We start from the raw sequence: 15,775 nt of genomic DNA, 5'->3' as shown, positions 1-15,775 counted from the left end.
TATTGTATTCTGTCGTAATTTTTCTCTATTGATCCAATGTTGACGCGTGTGTGTGTGTGTTTGAGCGTTTGTGTGTGTGTGTGTGTGTGTGTGTGGGGGGGGAGTATGTGAATACGTGTGTGTGTGTGTGTGTGTGTGTGTGTGTGTGTGTGTGTGTGTGTGTGTGTGTGTGTGTGTGTTCTTGTGTGTGTGTGTGTGTGTGTGTGTGTGTGTGTGTGTGTGTGTGTGTGTGTGTGTGTGTGTGTGTGTGAGAGAGTGCGGGATACAACCACATACAGACACAGCAAGTTTTCAGAAAGAACCTCCGTAAGTCAAGTTTAAAGGTTAGTTCTTCATGATTTTATAGGAGAACATAATGACATCATAACGTAAAGACAACCCTTGGCAAGCTCCAAAAAAAAGTCTCCCAGCGTTCGCATGCTCAACATGGTTTTTAACTCTAAACCGAGACACACAGTCACTCCATCATACTCTGCCTTGGACTTCAGTCGGCCCCTCTACAATGCCTTCATGGAACAATGCGGTCATTATTGACCTCTGCTATAAATCTGGATGTTTTTTAGGGCCTTCATACTGTTTGATGCTGCTATAGACAACCAGACCTGGCGCCCAAACAATCTGGCTAGATTTAAACAAAGGTCCCTGTGTTACACTACTGCAGTGTTGTCCAGCATCTCATCCACAGTCCCCCAGCTGGAGCGTTCTCCCACTCCTGTGTGTGTGTGTGTGTGTGTGTGTGTGTGTGTGTGTGTGTGTGTGTGTGTGTGTGTGTGTGTGTGTGTGTGTGTGTGTGTGTGTGTGTGTGTGTGTGTGCATGTGTGCGTGTGCATGTGTGATTTTGTGTGTGTGTGCGTATGTGTGTGAGTGTGTGTGTAGTATCAATGATTTAAACTTCTGCATCCATCAACATGGCTTTTGTGTGTATTTTTTTCTGTGTGTGCCAGAGGATGATTTGTGGACTGCACTAATGCAAAGTGTGAATACAGTTACTGCATTATCCGCTATCTCAGACTGAGGAATGGCTTTATCCTCCCTTAACGCAGCATCATATTCTGTAGTAGCTCAGCTACTGACTACTTCAAGGTTAATTCTAGTGTGTATGGTCCCTGATATCTGTGTAATGGATGATGATAGGGCTATAGAGATTGATAAAGAGGGAGACAAGTGAAGGGGCATAATACAGTCATTGCAATATTGGAAACCATGTTTCCTTCTGTCACATTTATCTCATAGTTTCCATGTTCAACACACAGCCTGCAAATGGAAATCTTTGAAGAATCTGTCTGATAGAAGACATGCTCAATGATTCCTCAAATTCCTTCAACTCAAACCGTCTGCTTCTCTCCCATTTGAGTTGCGGGATCAAGTAAGTCCCACACGTTTCTCAGAATCCAGTGCCGTTAAACTCCCGGCCAAAGCCTTGAGTCTTGTCCCTTGCCAATTCAAATACCTGCATGTGCATGCAGTATAAATATCTTGGTGGCCAAGTGTTTCCACGCACACGTGCGTGGACACACGCACAGAACCCTTGTTGGGTGATAGCTGTCTCTCGGTGTCTGTGGTCAGGGGGGAATGTGACACGGGCCTTCCAGAATTCGCAGGCCTGCTCTCCAGACACAAGGGGAGATATTCATCGTTCTGCCGTGGTTTTCTCGCCCTTTGGGGTCCTTTGGAAACCAAACAAGCCTTCAATCACGGCTCCTCCTGCGCCTGCAGAGTTCGCTGCCACCGGTGCAGTGAGAAAGAGGTCATAGATACTGTATGTCGGTACACAGCAGGGTAAAGGGCAGACACTTTATGTTACGAATTCTGAACCCAGAAGCCATCAGGTTTCACTCCTGATTTATATCAGGCATGCAAATAATAAAATCTTTATCCTCATCTGCTCCTAATGAAGTATCTGACGGAAGATTTAATACGTCGTTTAAACATAAACTGACACATAAATTAACCTTCCCCATGATGTATGCGGTGTGCTGACCAGCTCAGGGGATACTGAATTTATTGCTTGTAATATTCGGTCAAATATCCGGGGGATCCGCGCTAGACTCATTCCCCGCAACCTCCATTTGACCTCTATTTCCCCTCGGTTTGTCTGAGGGGAAGTGGTGCTCCGACCTGATTGGGCACAGATGTGGCCTCAGAGAGGAACCAGGTGGATTGTGGGAAGCCACCACTGTAAACCTTTACGTTCTGCACTGTAGGACTTCCAGACACCGGCCGGGACCAGACATCAAAGCCGGGTTCTGTATAGGGGAAGCCCCCCCTGGGAAAATAAACGTTCACACACCCTACCCCACCTTGTTATGTGCGTCAACAATGTGCCACTTCTACCTGCTTCAGGAAGTCTCTGCAGGAGAGCTTGAGTTTATGCAGATTGCACTACTGGTACTGGCACCGTAGTTAAGGATCGCTTGAGTTACACAAGGAGTCCAGATGAGCAAACAAACGGACGAGGGCCCAGCCAATGAAACACGTTGTATTGATTGCAGTCCACAGAGGATGGATCAATCATTTGATGGGAGACTGTTAATTTTCAATCAGTTTACATTCGTTTATAATATGCTTTTTATAATTTTTCAAATGACAACATATGTATGATTATTCTACTATTGATCATAGTATTCTTGTTAATATTCTAGTTGTTTGTTTTGTTATATTTGATTCAGTTAATCTATATTCCGCCAAAAGAAGTGCATCATCCTCATGAGTGTACCACATTAACTTAATCAAATGTCAAATATCGTGGCAATCGCAGCCGTTTTACTGCCGTGTTCCGGGTGCCGCAAAGGATTCTGGGAGGGTCGGTGGAAGTGCCGCCGAGGTAGTCGTGGTTGTAGGACATTTCCTTTTGGGGGGACATATCTGTAGAGAAACAGAAGTACACACTGACAACACAGTACAGTACAGTACAGTACAGTACCATCGCTACAGATGCATGTGTAAACAATATCTTTGACATCTGTTGGATTCATATCTATCGTTTTCAGTGCATATGGCTGCCTTGATATTTGGTTGTTTGTCATGGGGCTGACACCAGGATAAGGCCTGCACCTGATACATGTCTACTCTGCACCACATGTAGACGGTGTGTCTGAATGGGGAAATCTAGCAGGGTTAGTGTTAGATGCTATGAATCAAAGCAACTTACAGAAAGTACATTTGTCACTATTAGGTACAGAAAAAAAATTAAGAGCCAGTCACAGACTTGTTTTTAGTCGTATGTTCATCCTCTGGTCCTCTGGTGAAACCTTTCCTGTTGAGTCCTCAACGTTCCCAGGAAAGTAGTTCAATGTCATCCTAATTAACGGGCTGGACTGTTATGACACATCCACGGCCAATTCTGGTCTATTTATAACACTTCTGCCTGAACAGTCTCATTTGTGATGTCACAAGGGGAGAGATTTTGATGTGCTTGAGGTGCTTAGGCAAACAATATCAACCGGACACAGGGGTACTTTTCTTTAACGAGGTTTATTAATAGCACGACACTAAGGTGTCCGAATTACATCACTCTTCAGACCACCTGCTCTCCCCCGTCTGTCTCAGATCCACACTCCACATAGCCCGACGACCTCAGAATACCATTATAACGTCCAAGGTAAAACAGAGCCCCCCCCTATCTGGTCTCAGGTTGCGACCCAAGCCACACGTTCTGCTGCGCAGGTTTTAAAAATACACGCTCTTTCATTCCCTGAAGGATAGCAAAAATCTATTCCTCATCGTGCTTCTGTATTTTGTTACCGGCTGCTTCGCCAACTCGGTAATGTCCTAGTCCACCCATTTAGCACACGGCTCTGCCGACTACGCAAACACACAGGTCAAATACTTGACCTTATCGCTTAGGCCTTCGCATACGTCGTGTCTGCTTCTGTCCTGTTCTGTCCTGCGGGGTCTAGGGGGTCGCCTGCTGGCTGCTCTGTCAGGCGGTCGGACCACTCCTAGACAGTTCTCTTGGCGCTGGTCTCCCATGGACCGTCTCTGCTCTGTGTGGGGGTACTTCCCTCTGACCCTCTGTCAAATATAACAGGTATCTAAGGCGCGATCGAACTTCAGCTCAAAGGGAACTGTTGTCCCCTCTGTTCGTTTTTCTAAGACAGCGGGCAGATCTTTTTCCTCCTTCCCGTCCGCTCCGATCTCACTGAGCACACAGAGATCCTCGAGGGCATTGTGGTCTACTGACAGGAATGAGGGCGCAAGAGCCTGTCAATCAATATGTATTATCGCTTTGTTATTGCTCTGCCTCTCTCTCTCTCTCTCTCTCTCTCTCTCTAAATATACATAATCTCTATCGTTATCTATGTGACTGTGTGTGCGTGTGTTTGTGTGTGTGTGTGTGTGTGTGTGTGTGTGTGTGTGTGTGTGTGTGTGTGTGTGTGTGTGTGTGTGTGTGTGTGCGTGTGTGTGTGTGTGTGTGTGTGTGTGTGTGTGTGTGTGTGTGTGTGTGTGTGTGTGTGTTTGTCTGTCACTCCCTTTCTCTTTAATTCTAAAACATACCCTCTCTATGTGTATGTGTGTATGTGTGTGTGTGTGTGTGTTTGTGTTTGTGTGTGTGTGTGTGTGTGTGTGTGTGTGTGTGTGTGTGTGTGTGTATGTGTGTGTGTGTGTGTGTGTGTGTGTGTGAGTGTGTTTGTGTGTGTGTGTGTGTGTGTGTGTGTGTGTGTGTGTGTGTGTGTGTGTGTGTGTGTGTGTGTGTGTGTGTGTGTGTGTGTTTGCAATAACCCCACATGTGTTTTAACAATACAGACTTGTCTGCGAATAAATCAAACTTTAATTATAAACACAAAGCAACACATCGACCCGAGCTGCCTTTCCCTTGTGTGAGGTTGAAGGCAGAACTCCCGCTGGATCAAAAGCTTGAGATCATAAAAGAAGGAAGCTCTTTTCCATGCTCATGCCAGACACACAACGACAGAACGCAATAAAGCATAGCAAATAGCAAAACAAAAACAGTTTCTGTGGAAACCAGCGATTGTGTGACGGACTTGTAATTGGGATGAAATCAGTGGCGTTCAGCGATGGAAAACCCATATCCCAGGAGCTGACTGCATCCGTGAAAGTGTGTGTGTGCATGTGTGAGTTTGTATGCATGTCTGTGCATGCCTTGTGCGTGTACGTGTTCAAGTGCACGCTTGTATGGGTCGAGCATGTGTGTGCGTGTGCACGATTATATTTGGCAGTTATACACTTTGTTTTATGAGGACAGACGCTATGAACTCCTAAACCGGACACAGGGGTCCTAGGAGAGGAGAGTGAGTGGAATCTCGAGCTGAGGAGCCCTTCCAACTGCCGTCATAGTCCACAAGTGAGCTCAGACAACGGCTCAGTCCCGTTGTCCTTCTTTTTTAGAGGGTTGTGTGTCTTCTTCTGAAACAGGCTATTGTCCTTTTCTTCCAAAAAACATAAGAATAGCGTTAGCAACCATGAAAACAGCGAGCTACAAAAGGGCCCATAACAAACCAATGGCATGTGCCTGGGTGCAAACACACACACACAAACACACTCACACAGGCACTCAGTCACACGGTATTGTTAGACTCTTTGGCTAAAGGCGTCCACTCAATATAAATAAGATGATGCATAGTGTCTCTTTGTGGCGATGAGCTGTCGGAACGCCGGCCACATGGGGGCCAGATGGGTCGTAGCAACTCTGAACCGTAAGCCAGCTGTAGTTGCTGGACACATCCTCCTAGAGACTGTCAAAACAGACCGAGAGACATGTGTTGATACCACACGCGTGTGTGTGTGGGCGTCTGTGTGTGTGTGTGTATATATGTGTGGGTGTGGGCGGTGCGTGTGTGCACACACACACTGACAACTCAAAAGGATAGAGTAATGTAAAAACCTAGACGTAGAAAGAGGTATATGACATAATCAAACAGTGTCTGTCACAGTGATGAGGAGAGGAAGAAGAGATTGGGTGAGAGAACTCATGGTGACACAGGGTCTAACTCCCTAGTACCTGTCACTCAAACAAACACACACAGTGACACACATACACACGCACACACACACACACACACACACACACACACACACACACACACACACACACACACACACACACACACACACACACACACACACACATACACACACACACACACATACACACACACACACACACACACACACACACACACACACACACACACACACACACACACACACACACACACACACACACACACAAACACACACAGACACAGCGTTGGGGAACGTATTGCCTTATTGATGATTCAGCACGTTTATACCCTGTCAATCTGTCTCCGTGCCATCCATCTTCCGACTCACACATCCGATCCACCCACCTTTTCGTTTGTACTCCCCTTGTGGTTTCACACGTTGAGCACAGCGCCCTCCGCAGGATGCTTCCGACCTGCCAGCTGAATGGAGTTCAGAGGAACTGGCTTTTTTGTTCTCCTCCGCCCTCCACCCTGCAGCCCGGTAAACTGCAGCCGGCTGAAGGCTGTGGACCTTGGCCCCCCCGCTCCAGGTGGTGCATATGTGCTTGCTGGTTGGGGCCCCTGGCAGAGAGGAGAGGGAGGCAGAGAGCGAGCAACATGTCTGCTCCAGCTGAAAGGGGGAAACAGACTGGGAGAGGTTTAGAAATGTCCAGAAGCTTTTGAATGGAAATGCAGGCCCTGGTGGTAAAGTCCTGTATTTCCTTGGCTCGTTTCCACTTCCTGTCTGCCTGAAAGCGGCCCGACTTGGCTTCTGTATAGGTCTTTGTGTGTGTGTGTGTGTGTGTGTGTGTGTGTGTGTGTGTGTGTGTGTGTGTGTGTGTGTGTGTGTGTGTGTGTGTGTGTGTGTGTGTGTGTGTGTGTGTGTGTGTGTGTGTCTTTGTGTGTGTGGGTTCACAGTTGTTTTAATCTATGCAACTCACCCATCACGACAGCTCTACACAGACACACCGTCATCGAAAATGTTTACTCCACAGTTGTAAACACAATTAGATTTGGTATTATGAAAATAGGACAGGTTGGTAGTTTCCCTAATATATGAGAATCTATTGAGCATGTTAACTAGAGATAGTTTTTAATGCTAGTCATTTTAAAATATGAAGTCATTTAAAAATATTTAAAGAAAAAAATGAACTGCTGTCATGGTTGTCTTTCTTTTCTTTTTTAATTATTTGTATTTTATTCGTCTTTAATAGAGCTTAGACAAAGCAAAAGTAAAAACAAACTCACAGGCAGTCACACACATACAAACAAGCACCCACATACAAACACACAAACAGGCGCTTGTGCATTAAGGAACTGAATGCTGCTGATGATCCATATCCTGAAACAGGAAGGAGCAACGTTACCATGAGAACAATGCTGGCAGTCAGGTTTATTAAGTGCAGTGTGGGGTGATAGGAAATTAGTGGTAGGAGGTGGACCTCTGCAAGTGATATATCATATATATACATATATATTATAGCATAATACAATATATATTATATTATATTCATATATTTTATCTATATGTTGTCGCTCAACAGAGCACCCTTCACGTTTGTGTTAAAAATACATAACATTGAAAATTGAAACAGATGTCACAGCGGCCAAATGGGACAGGAGGACAGCACAGTGCAGATAAAGACCACCAAACATGATAGACAACAAAGACATCTTACTACACCAGACCATCAACATGCTACATTCTCACTGGTTATGCTGCGTGACTCCCAACAGACACTGGCTCTAGACCACATGTCTCTGGATCTTACCGCAGGACAACAACCGAGCAAAGATCACCATGGTGGGACTATATATTTTATTATTCTATCCTCGTGTGTCCTCATGTATCCTCAGAAATCCTCAAGTCTCCCTTGCTATAGCATTTCAATCTACAATCTCCCACTCAGTCATTACCAAGCACGGATAGTTTCGGAAATTAAAGAAAGGATGACCTTTGATTGAACGTGGGAAGTCAATTTATGTTTTTAAATTTTCTATTCTATCGACATAGATCGTTATCCACGCGCTGTTGCAGAAGTGTGTGGTTAGATACCGATACAGCAATGTTGCAAATGCAGGTTTTGTGCGCGAACAGAGACCCTGATGAAATCGATTGTATTGCTGCCAGGCTGAATGCTTGTGGTTTGCAGTGGTTCTCTATGCGGCTTTGTTGCATGCAACTGACAGCTTTGACTCACTGTGTGTTTTGGTTGGAGCTGAATCTGCATTTTAAAAATGGAGATGAAACATTTTGGCGGATGAACAATATGATCTGCTTGCCTCATATTTGCTGAACCCTGTAAGCATTGAATGCATCCTATGACTCATTTCTTATTTTGCCATTGCACCATTAGGCCAAGGGCCAATGGACATCACTGTTATCCACAAATCCGTACTCTGGAAAGTGTGAAAAGTACTACAATTATGACAAAGCAAAGACACATATTAATGTATTTAGGTTTCAGTTTCTGTGCAATCAATATACTGTATAATACGAAGTTGAATTGGAACCAGGTTTAATAATATATTCTTAATGATATAAAAACCAACGGCAAACAACAGCGCTTGTTGAAAGAAGCCTTTACGCGTGAGGATAGATCCTTTAAACCAGACAGGCTTTTCTGTCAGGAAGTGGAAAGCAGAACAGGAGAAAGTTGTGAATCATCATGGTTCATTTGGTTAAAGTTCTTTGTGTGTTTGAGGCGATTTCAACCCTCCAGATTAACTTCATTCAGTCAGGCTGACAAACAAACAGAAGATAACCTATAGTATCCACTCATCGTACAACTCGTAGCGGAACCTCCAATATCAATTTTGTCATCAAGAAAAACAGCAACAGGTTGGTTGAACCTCTGAAGACTTGAAAAACTGAAATCGTTATTTGTTTCTTTATATATATGACTTTGAAAATGCAGAAAAGTAGGACTTTATCAATTCAAATAATTTGGTTGATTCAGTGGGTTTCCCCTTTTAAATCTGTTTGTGTGTGTGTGTGTGTGTGTGTGTGTGTGTGTGTGTGTGTGTGTGTGTGTGCGCGTGCGTGCGTGCGTGCGTGCGTGCGTGCGTGCGTGCGTGCGTGCGTGCGTGCGTGCGTGCGTGCGTGCGTGTGTGTGTCTGTGTGTGTGGGTCTGCTTTTTGTTTAATTTCTGCTGTACTTTGATAGCCAACCATATAAATGGAAGTCCCCTTCAACCACACCAACGGGAGCTGTTCTCGTGACAACATCCTGAAGGCGGTGGTCTTCCCCGTCCTCTACTCTGTCCTCTTCCTGCTTGGGGGGGCGCTGAACGCCCTGGCCGCCTGGGTCTTCTTTCGCATCCCGTCCCGCTCGTACTTCATCATCTACCTGAAGAACATCGTGGTGGCCGACGTGGTCATGACCTTCACCTTCCCCTTCAAGGTTGTTCCGACTCCGTAGCAATACAAACACAAAGCTCCGCCTTCACAAAAGGAGCCATCCTATAAATCCTATCATTTCTTTGGCTTGTTTTTTTTCCGAATTTTCTCCCAGATCCTGTCGGACTCCGGCGTGGCGTCGGTGGGGCTGCGTGTGTTCGTGTGCCGCGTGTCCTCCGTCCTCTTCTACCTCACCATGTACGTCAGCATCCTCTTCTTCGGCCTCATCAGCATCGACCGCTGCCGGAAGACCCTGTGGCCCTTCAGGGGCACCAACGCCGCCCGGCTGACCAGGCGCAAGCTGCTCTCGGGGGCCATCTGGGGCTCCCTGCTGGCCCTGTGCATCCCCAACGTGGTACTCACCAGCCGGACCCCCGCCTCGCCACGCTTTAAGTGCAGCGACTTGAAGACGGAGGCGGGACTGCGCTGGCACGAGGTGGTCAACCACGTGTGTCAGGTGATCTTCTGGGTCAACCTGGTGGCCGTGGTGGTGTGCTACGCCCTCATCACCAAGGAGCTGTACGTCTCCTATTCCCGCGCCAGGAACCGCGGCGCGGGCGGAGCTGTAGCCACGACACCGGGCGGAGGCAAACCCAGGAAGAGGAGCGTGAGCGGGAACGTGTTCCTGGTTCTGGCCGTGTTCTTTGTGTGCTTCGTGCCGTTCCATTTCGCCCGCGTGCCGTACACCATGAGTCAGACCCGGGACTTCCTGTTCGACTGCCGGCTCAAGCTGTTCTTCTTCCAGCTGAAGGAGATCACCCTGTGGCTGACCTCTCTCAACTCCCTGCTGGACCCCCTCATCTACTTCTTCCTCTGCCAGTCCTTCAGGACCACCCTGTTCCGGATCCTCAGGGTGGCCCCGGGCACATGCAGCTGGCTAGGGTTGGCATCGGGGGAGAACACGGCCAGCACCCCCCTGGGGGAGTCAGCTGCTGCTGGGGTGTAGAACCGGGAGACACACACGAGGGGTACCAGGAACAAGTCCCAAGTTTTGAAGGATGATTTTTTACAGGATATATGTTATTGGACTGTCGGATCAGCTGTAGACATCCTCTTTAAAGCAACATGGTAGTGTAAATATATAAATATATATATATATATAGCGTCTTAGAGTACCAGATTAAGATATAAATTTAATTTATTATATATATATATATATATATATATATATATATATATATATATAGATAAAAGTGAACTTTGGTCCACTCAAGGCTAGTTTAAATAGAGCATGAATGAATTATTGCATACAGCCGGGCTTACAATAACGAAAGCAGTCAGTAGGTTTTGCACTTTGAATACCTAAATACATTTGACCTGATCACTGAGAACCCCTGCAAAATGCATACTTTAATAAACAATGTACATTATAATGGGTTTATATTAAAGTAAACTGTGTAATACACATTCTTCTCATCACATTTGTTTATCAACAAATATGTCAGATATATGCAGATACCTAATTCCTGGGGATAGATGGTGATAGTTAAAGCTAAATAATGAGCTTGGAGAGCGGTGCTTTGTTTCATTCTCCCCAGACATATGGTACAGCATGGTAGTAGGTAAATCGGATAGTCTACAATTAATGATATTCTCTATCTTATGGATCATCAGAGGGTATTTATTCTCATAGTTTTAGCCAATATTTGGAAATGTAAATGGAATTGAATTGAATAGCCGATTTCAATGGACTCATATGGCAAATCCACTTCTATGTTTTTCTTTTAAATATGTGGCTTGCAATGTGCCGTAGGATGGTGTTTAGTACAAGTGGGATGGAAGCTGGAGACGTGATGTCATCTGTGGCTCTGTGTCCAATGTCTGCCATCTCCCTGCAGGCATCACTGAGTAAGATGCCTTCCGCCCGCCTGCTCATTGATGACATGTATGTAAGTGTCTGCTCAATGTCTAAAAGGTTCAATAGTTAGCCAAGAGATCCTGCTAAGCTTCAGTAACATCACAGGAAATGTTCTATCCATCGTCGCAAAGAACCTCAGGATTCATCAGTGATCTCATTGCTACCGTCACACATTAGCCTATCCCCAAGATGTCCTCAACCCCTTTCAACTTCTTTGTACTTGTTATAATACTCATGCATTTCCCTATATTGCAAACATTAGGATCTTTTTCTTATCAAACAGATAGTCAATCAACCAATGAATTGATCATGGAAATGGATTGAAGCACAGAGCTGGAACACATAGATACCACCAGTGTGTTTTCACCCATTGATAGGTCATTTTTCATTGATTTGCATCTTTAAGGTGTAACGGTCTGACCACTTTGAAGGTCCATTAGATCTGAAGAATTCGTCTAGGTGCGAGGCTGAGGAGGACAGTCTCTTGGTGAGTTCCCTGTACCTCTACGGATGTCATGGTGATGTCAGCTGAATACAGCATCCCTGTGTATTAACAAACGGATGAATGGCTGTGCATTGGATCGATATCTTCATTGAACATTATTGCGTGTAATGTATATGAATACAAATATTTGTTTGGCATTCTGTCGCGTTTGAAGCCTTTGTTGGTTTTGGGTTGACTGAAAAAACCTACAGTGACCAGTTTTTAAGGTATTGCAAGCACAACCGGTAAAAAGTAATTGTTGACATTTTTCTCTAATGCTTATTTTGTCCTTGTTTTACTGGCCAATAAACTTTTTCAGTTTGTTTATTTGCAGTTGAGGTTTATACAACCTATTCTTAACCATGGCAAGGCTTGTCTGTGTATGTGTTAGAAGAGGCCAATGGTTGTGGCGTGGAATGCTAGATTTAAAGTCTAAAAAGAAACAGGTTTAAAATCCAGGAAATAAACAAATGAGCCGGTGGTGCGTGCCGCAGCACTCGGTAAAGACAAACTTCTAACTTACGAACAATGCAAATCCTGTTAAGCTCCCCAAACGGAGCACATTCAAAGCATTTAGTTAACATAATTTGAATTTCCATAACATAATCCTGAAAGTCAACAAAACATATCGGACAACACTAAGCCGGCTTCATTTGCGTGAAATTTCAATTTCAGTTTTGTTTCCTGTTGTTCTTTCCCTTTTCTAACAGCACTGGACTTGAGGGCCCACACACCTACCATGAGTCACACACGGTTGTCTCCTGGTTGTATCTCTGTACCTTCCCCATGGCTCTGTTCTCAATGGTGTGTCTACCTGGATCTGTGACCGCGCCAACTCATCCTTCAGGGTGTATCTGAAACATCTGGCGGCCACTGACTTCATCAGCCCTCATCACCACACTGTCCCAATCCGGGCCGCCAGCATCCCCCCGGGAGCAGCTGTGAGCCTAAAAGCATTTGCATGTCTCTACTCCAACGTTGTCTTCTACTGCTGTTTGCGCAAAAGTACCTGTTTAATGGGGCTCATCAGCCTAGATCGTTTTTTCAAAATCGCCAGGCCAGTGTTAAGTTGCTCGGGCAGAGCTTAAGGGCTGATTATGGTCCCACATTCACGCAGAACCAAAAAAGTGTGACGTGGGACCATAATCAGCCCTTTAGTGTTTGAGAACAACTCTGTACCACAGCTCATCACAAAGAGGCTCATCGAGTCGTTCAGAGAGTCTGGCAGCAGTAACACTGGAGGGAAGTAAAAAACCAAACTGAGAGTCTCTCTTGTCACCCTCGTGTTCTGAGTATGTTTTATGCCTTTGCCCAGAATGCGTATTACGTTCTCGCACTCCCGTAAGACACACAGTGCGTGCCTCAGTGGTACGCACTCTCGTCTGTGTGTAGGAAACATTGGTTGAAGATGGCACACAACATCGATGTCTGGCTTTCAAGCAACAACTTATGTCTGGATGCCTTCCTCTGTGTCTTTCTGTGCGAGGAGTTTAGAGCAAAAGTGGTAGTGATGATGCAGAGGGAAAGTACTTCCCAAATCTCAGGTGGAAATAGAAGAAATTGCCTCGCAGTAGATACATTGAATGTTTTTTTTTGTCAAATATAGGAAAACTGGTAAATATTGTATTGGATGCATAAAAGTAGGCATTGTCATGAACATTGAGCATGATAATGCTCAAAGTAAATGCTCAACAATATCATGAGCGTTTGATTGTTTCCCTTAAATGTGGGTTTGTGGTGCCCCCTACAGAAAGCTTTTAGGAACAAGCTTTATCAAAGATAGTGAAATAATTATCAATTGTGTTTCAATTGTAAACAATCTTATCCTATTGTTTCCTACATCTACCTCTATGCACAATATGTATGCAAAGCTGGATGTCTGAACAGTGCTGACTTCATAATGTGTGTGATTGTGCATCATGTGTGTACAGGTAAGCTATGTATGTTCGTTATAATCCAACTTCTACTTTTTGTAAATTACATGCAACAAAACTTGATGCATCTGTACAGAGACCGCAGTTTTTACCGCCAACAAAAGAAAACACTTCATTGTTTTAACTGAGCGAGGCACGAATATGTTTCCCTATCTTTGCATTTTCCCGGATGACCTGTGTTCCCGGTCACAGATGAAATACCACTTTGTTTATTAGGAGAAAAAGGTGTTACCAAACTGCGACCTTCTAAAGAATACATGCAGTACCCCATTCTCAATACATTTCATGCATTATGCCATTCCGAAAGCTGAGCTAATCACGGTGAGTGTGATGACAACATCATAATTCCTACGATCCATGCATTTATATATTTAGTTCACAAAGCAATATTTTACATTAGGATTGCTCCACAAAATTGCATTAATTAGACTGTACTTACTTTTTGCGATCGATTCAATAATATCCCGAAGCTTTAACAACCCTGTGGTTTCTTCATGCCTGCTACAACGTGTGCTGTGTCGTTTGCCTTTTCTTAAACTGCTCCTGACGTGTTTGATCCAAGCTCCATTAAATTAGTATTCAATTGGTAGTCAACAATAACAATTTCTGTTACATGACATGTTTGTGTTTGTGACCCACTGATCTTCTCTAGGTGCAACGATGACATCGAATGTAACATCTGCTACCATGACGGACTGTCCCAGTGGGCCTGGAATGCTTTTGCCCTTTTTATATTGTATAATTTTTCCTTTCGGTGTTGCGCTCAATAGCATAGCGGTATGGATCTCACTGCACGTCCGCTCCACCTCCACCTTCATGGTGTACCTGGGGAACCTGGTGTTGTCTGACATGGTTGTGACTCTGCTGATCCCCTTCGAGGTCTTTCAGGATCTCAACACTGTGTCGGCTGTGTTCCATATGTTTTCCTGTCGTTTCCTAAAGCCCATGAAATACACATGCATGTACGTGAGTATCTCTGTGTTGGGCCTCATCAGTGTAGACCGCTTCTTCAAGATCGTCCAGCCCCGCGGTCAGATGTTGTGCCAGAACCTCCTCTTTGGGAGATGGGTCTCTGCCATCGTCTGGGTGTTCATGATCACGACCACGGGGTTACCCAACATGGTTTTAACCGACCGTTACCCCAACACATCATCCGCCGCGGGCAGCTGCATGTTCTACAAAGGGGAACCGGGTATCAGGGTCCATGAAGTGATCACTATCTCTCTCAACCTGTTTTTCTGGCTGGTCTGTGTGCTGGTCGTTGTGTGCTACATGTGCATCGCCCAGACGGTCATCCAGTCCTTCCGCAAGTCGGGAAGCAGCAACAGCCAGGCCAAGCAGACGACCAAGCTGCGCGTCTTCCTGGTCCTCTTGGTGTTCCTGGTGTGCTTCGGGCCATACCACGTGGTCCGAGTCCCATACACCTTCCAGCAGACCAAATCGAACGGCTCCTGCAGTGACCCTTTGAGCCGCTACGCCAAGGAGCTGGGTCTGTTGTTCGCCACCGTCAACGTCTGCCTGGATCCCATCGTGTACTTCTTCCTGTGCAGAGAGTATAACGAGAAGCTCACGGCCATGATTACAGACGCAGGGAATGCGTGGAGGAGACCTCGAGCGTGGGGTAAATCATAAAGGCCAACCTGAGACCTGTGACCGGTTTGTTTTTGCTTCTTCGGTGAGCAGAAGGCAGATAACTAGGCATGTGTGGTTTGACTTTTGTGTTTTTTTGTTGAACTATCTAGGTCTAACTTCCTTTGTGTCTCTTGGTACCCGTTTATTAACTGGTATGCATGTGTATTCTTTGTTAGTAGCGGCCACAACAGTCCTGAAGTGGTCGCTTGCTTCCTGTTCCACTGCAACACAAAACCATAACATAAAACAATTCTCACGGAACTGCCTTGCTGTGTCATTTTCATGGTGAAGATCAGTAGAATAGTCTTGCTAGTCACTGGTTACTTGGTTACTTGATTCACGTCTATGAGTTGGTACATGTACAAACTCTTGGGAAATATTTGTCGGGGAGGCGTTGTTAAACAATAAAGTAGAAGATGTATACTTAAGGATATTTGACTAAAATATATGCTAAACATGTATAATAGCACTGAGGTATACAAGCAGTAAGGGGTATCGAAAAGCGATATGTATAGAAGATAGT

The 15,775-nt window shown here is 45.2% G+C and overlaps 2 protein-coding genes across 2 annotated transcripts; both read left to right on the top strand.

Annotated features, from left to right (window-relative positions):
* The first annotated feature begins 8,570 nt into the window (after positions 1-8,570).
* LOC115561798 (P2Y purinoceptor 12) lies at positions 8,571-12,013 on the top strand. The gene is made up of 3 exons (XM_030382033.1): positions 8,571-8,787; positions 9,112-9,348; positions 9,460-12,013. The coding sequence occupies exons 2-3, from the start codon at positions 9,124-9,126 to the stop codon at positions 10,288-10,290; spliced, it is 1,056 nt and encodes a 351-aa protein (XP_030237893.1). The 5' UTR covers positions 8,571-8,787; positions 9,112-9,123; the 3' UTR covers positions 10,291-12,013.
* On the top strand, positions 11,623-15,504 carry LOC115561799 (P2Y purinoceptor 13-like). The gene is made up of 2 exons (XM_030382034.1): positions 11,623-11,689; positions 12,397-15,504. Exon 2 carries the CDS (start codon positions 14,281-14,283, stop codon positions 15,250-15,252), a length of 972 nt encoding a protein of 323 aa, XP_030237894.1. The 5' UTR covers positions 11,623-11,689; positions 12,397-14,280; the 3' UTR covers positions 15,253-15,504.
* Positions 15,505-15,775: the final 271 nt, after the last annotated feature.

This window comes from Gadus morhua, chromosome 16 (genome assembly GCF_902167405.1).
Source record: "Gadus morhua chromosome 16, gadMor3.0, whole genome shotgun sequence".
NCBI lineage: Eukaryota > Metazoa > Chordata > Actinopteri > Gadiformes > Gadidae > Gadus > Gadus morhua.
The sequence above is the reverse complement of the archived record's forward strand: the minus strand, read 5'-3'. Positions and strand labels throughout refer to the sequence as shown.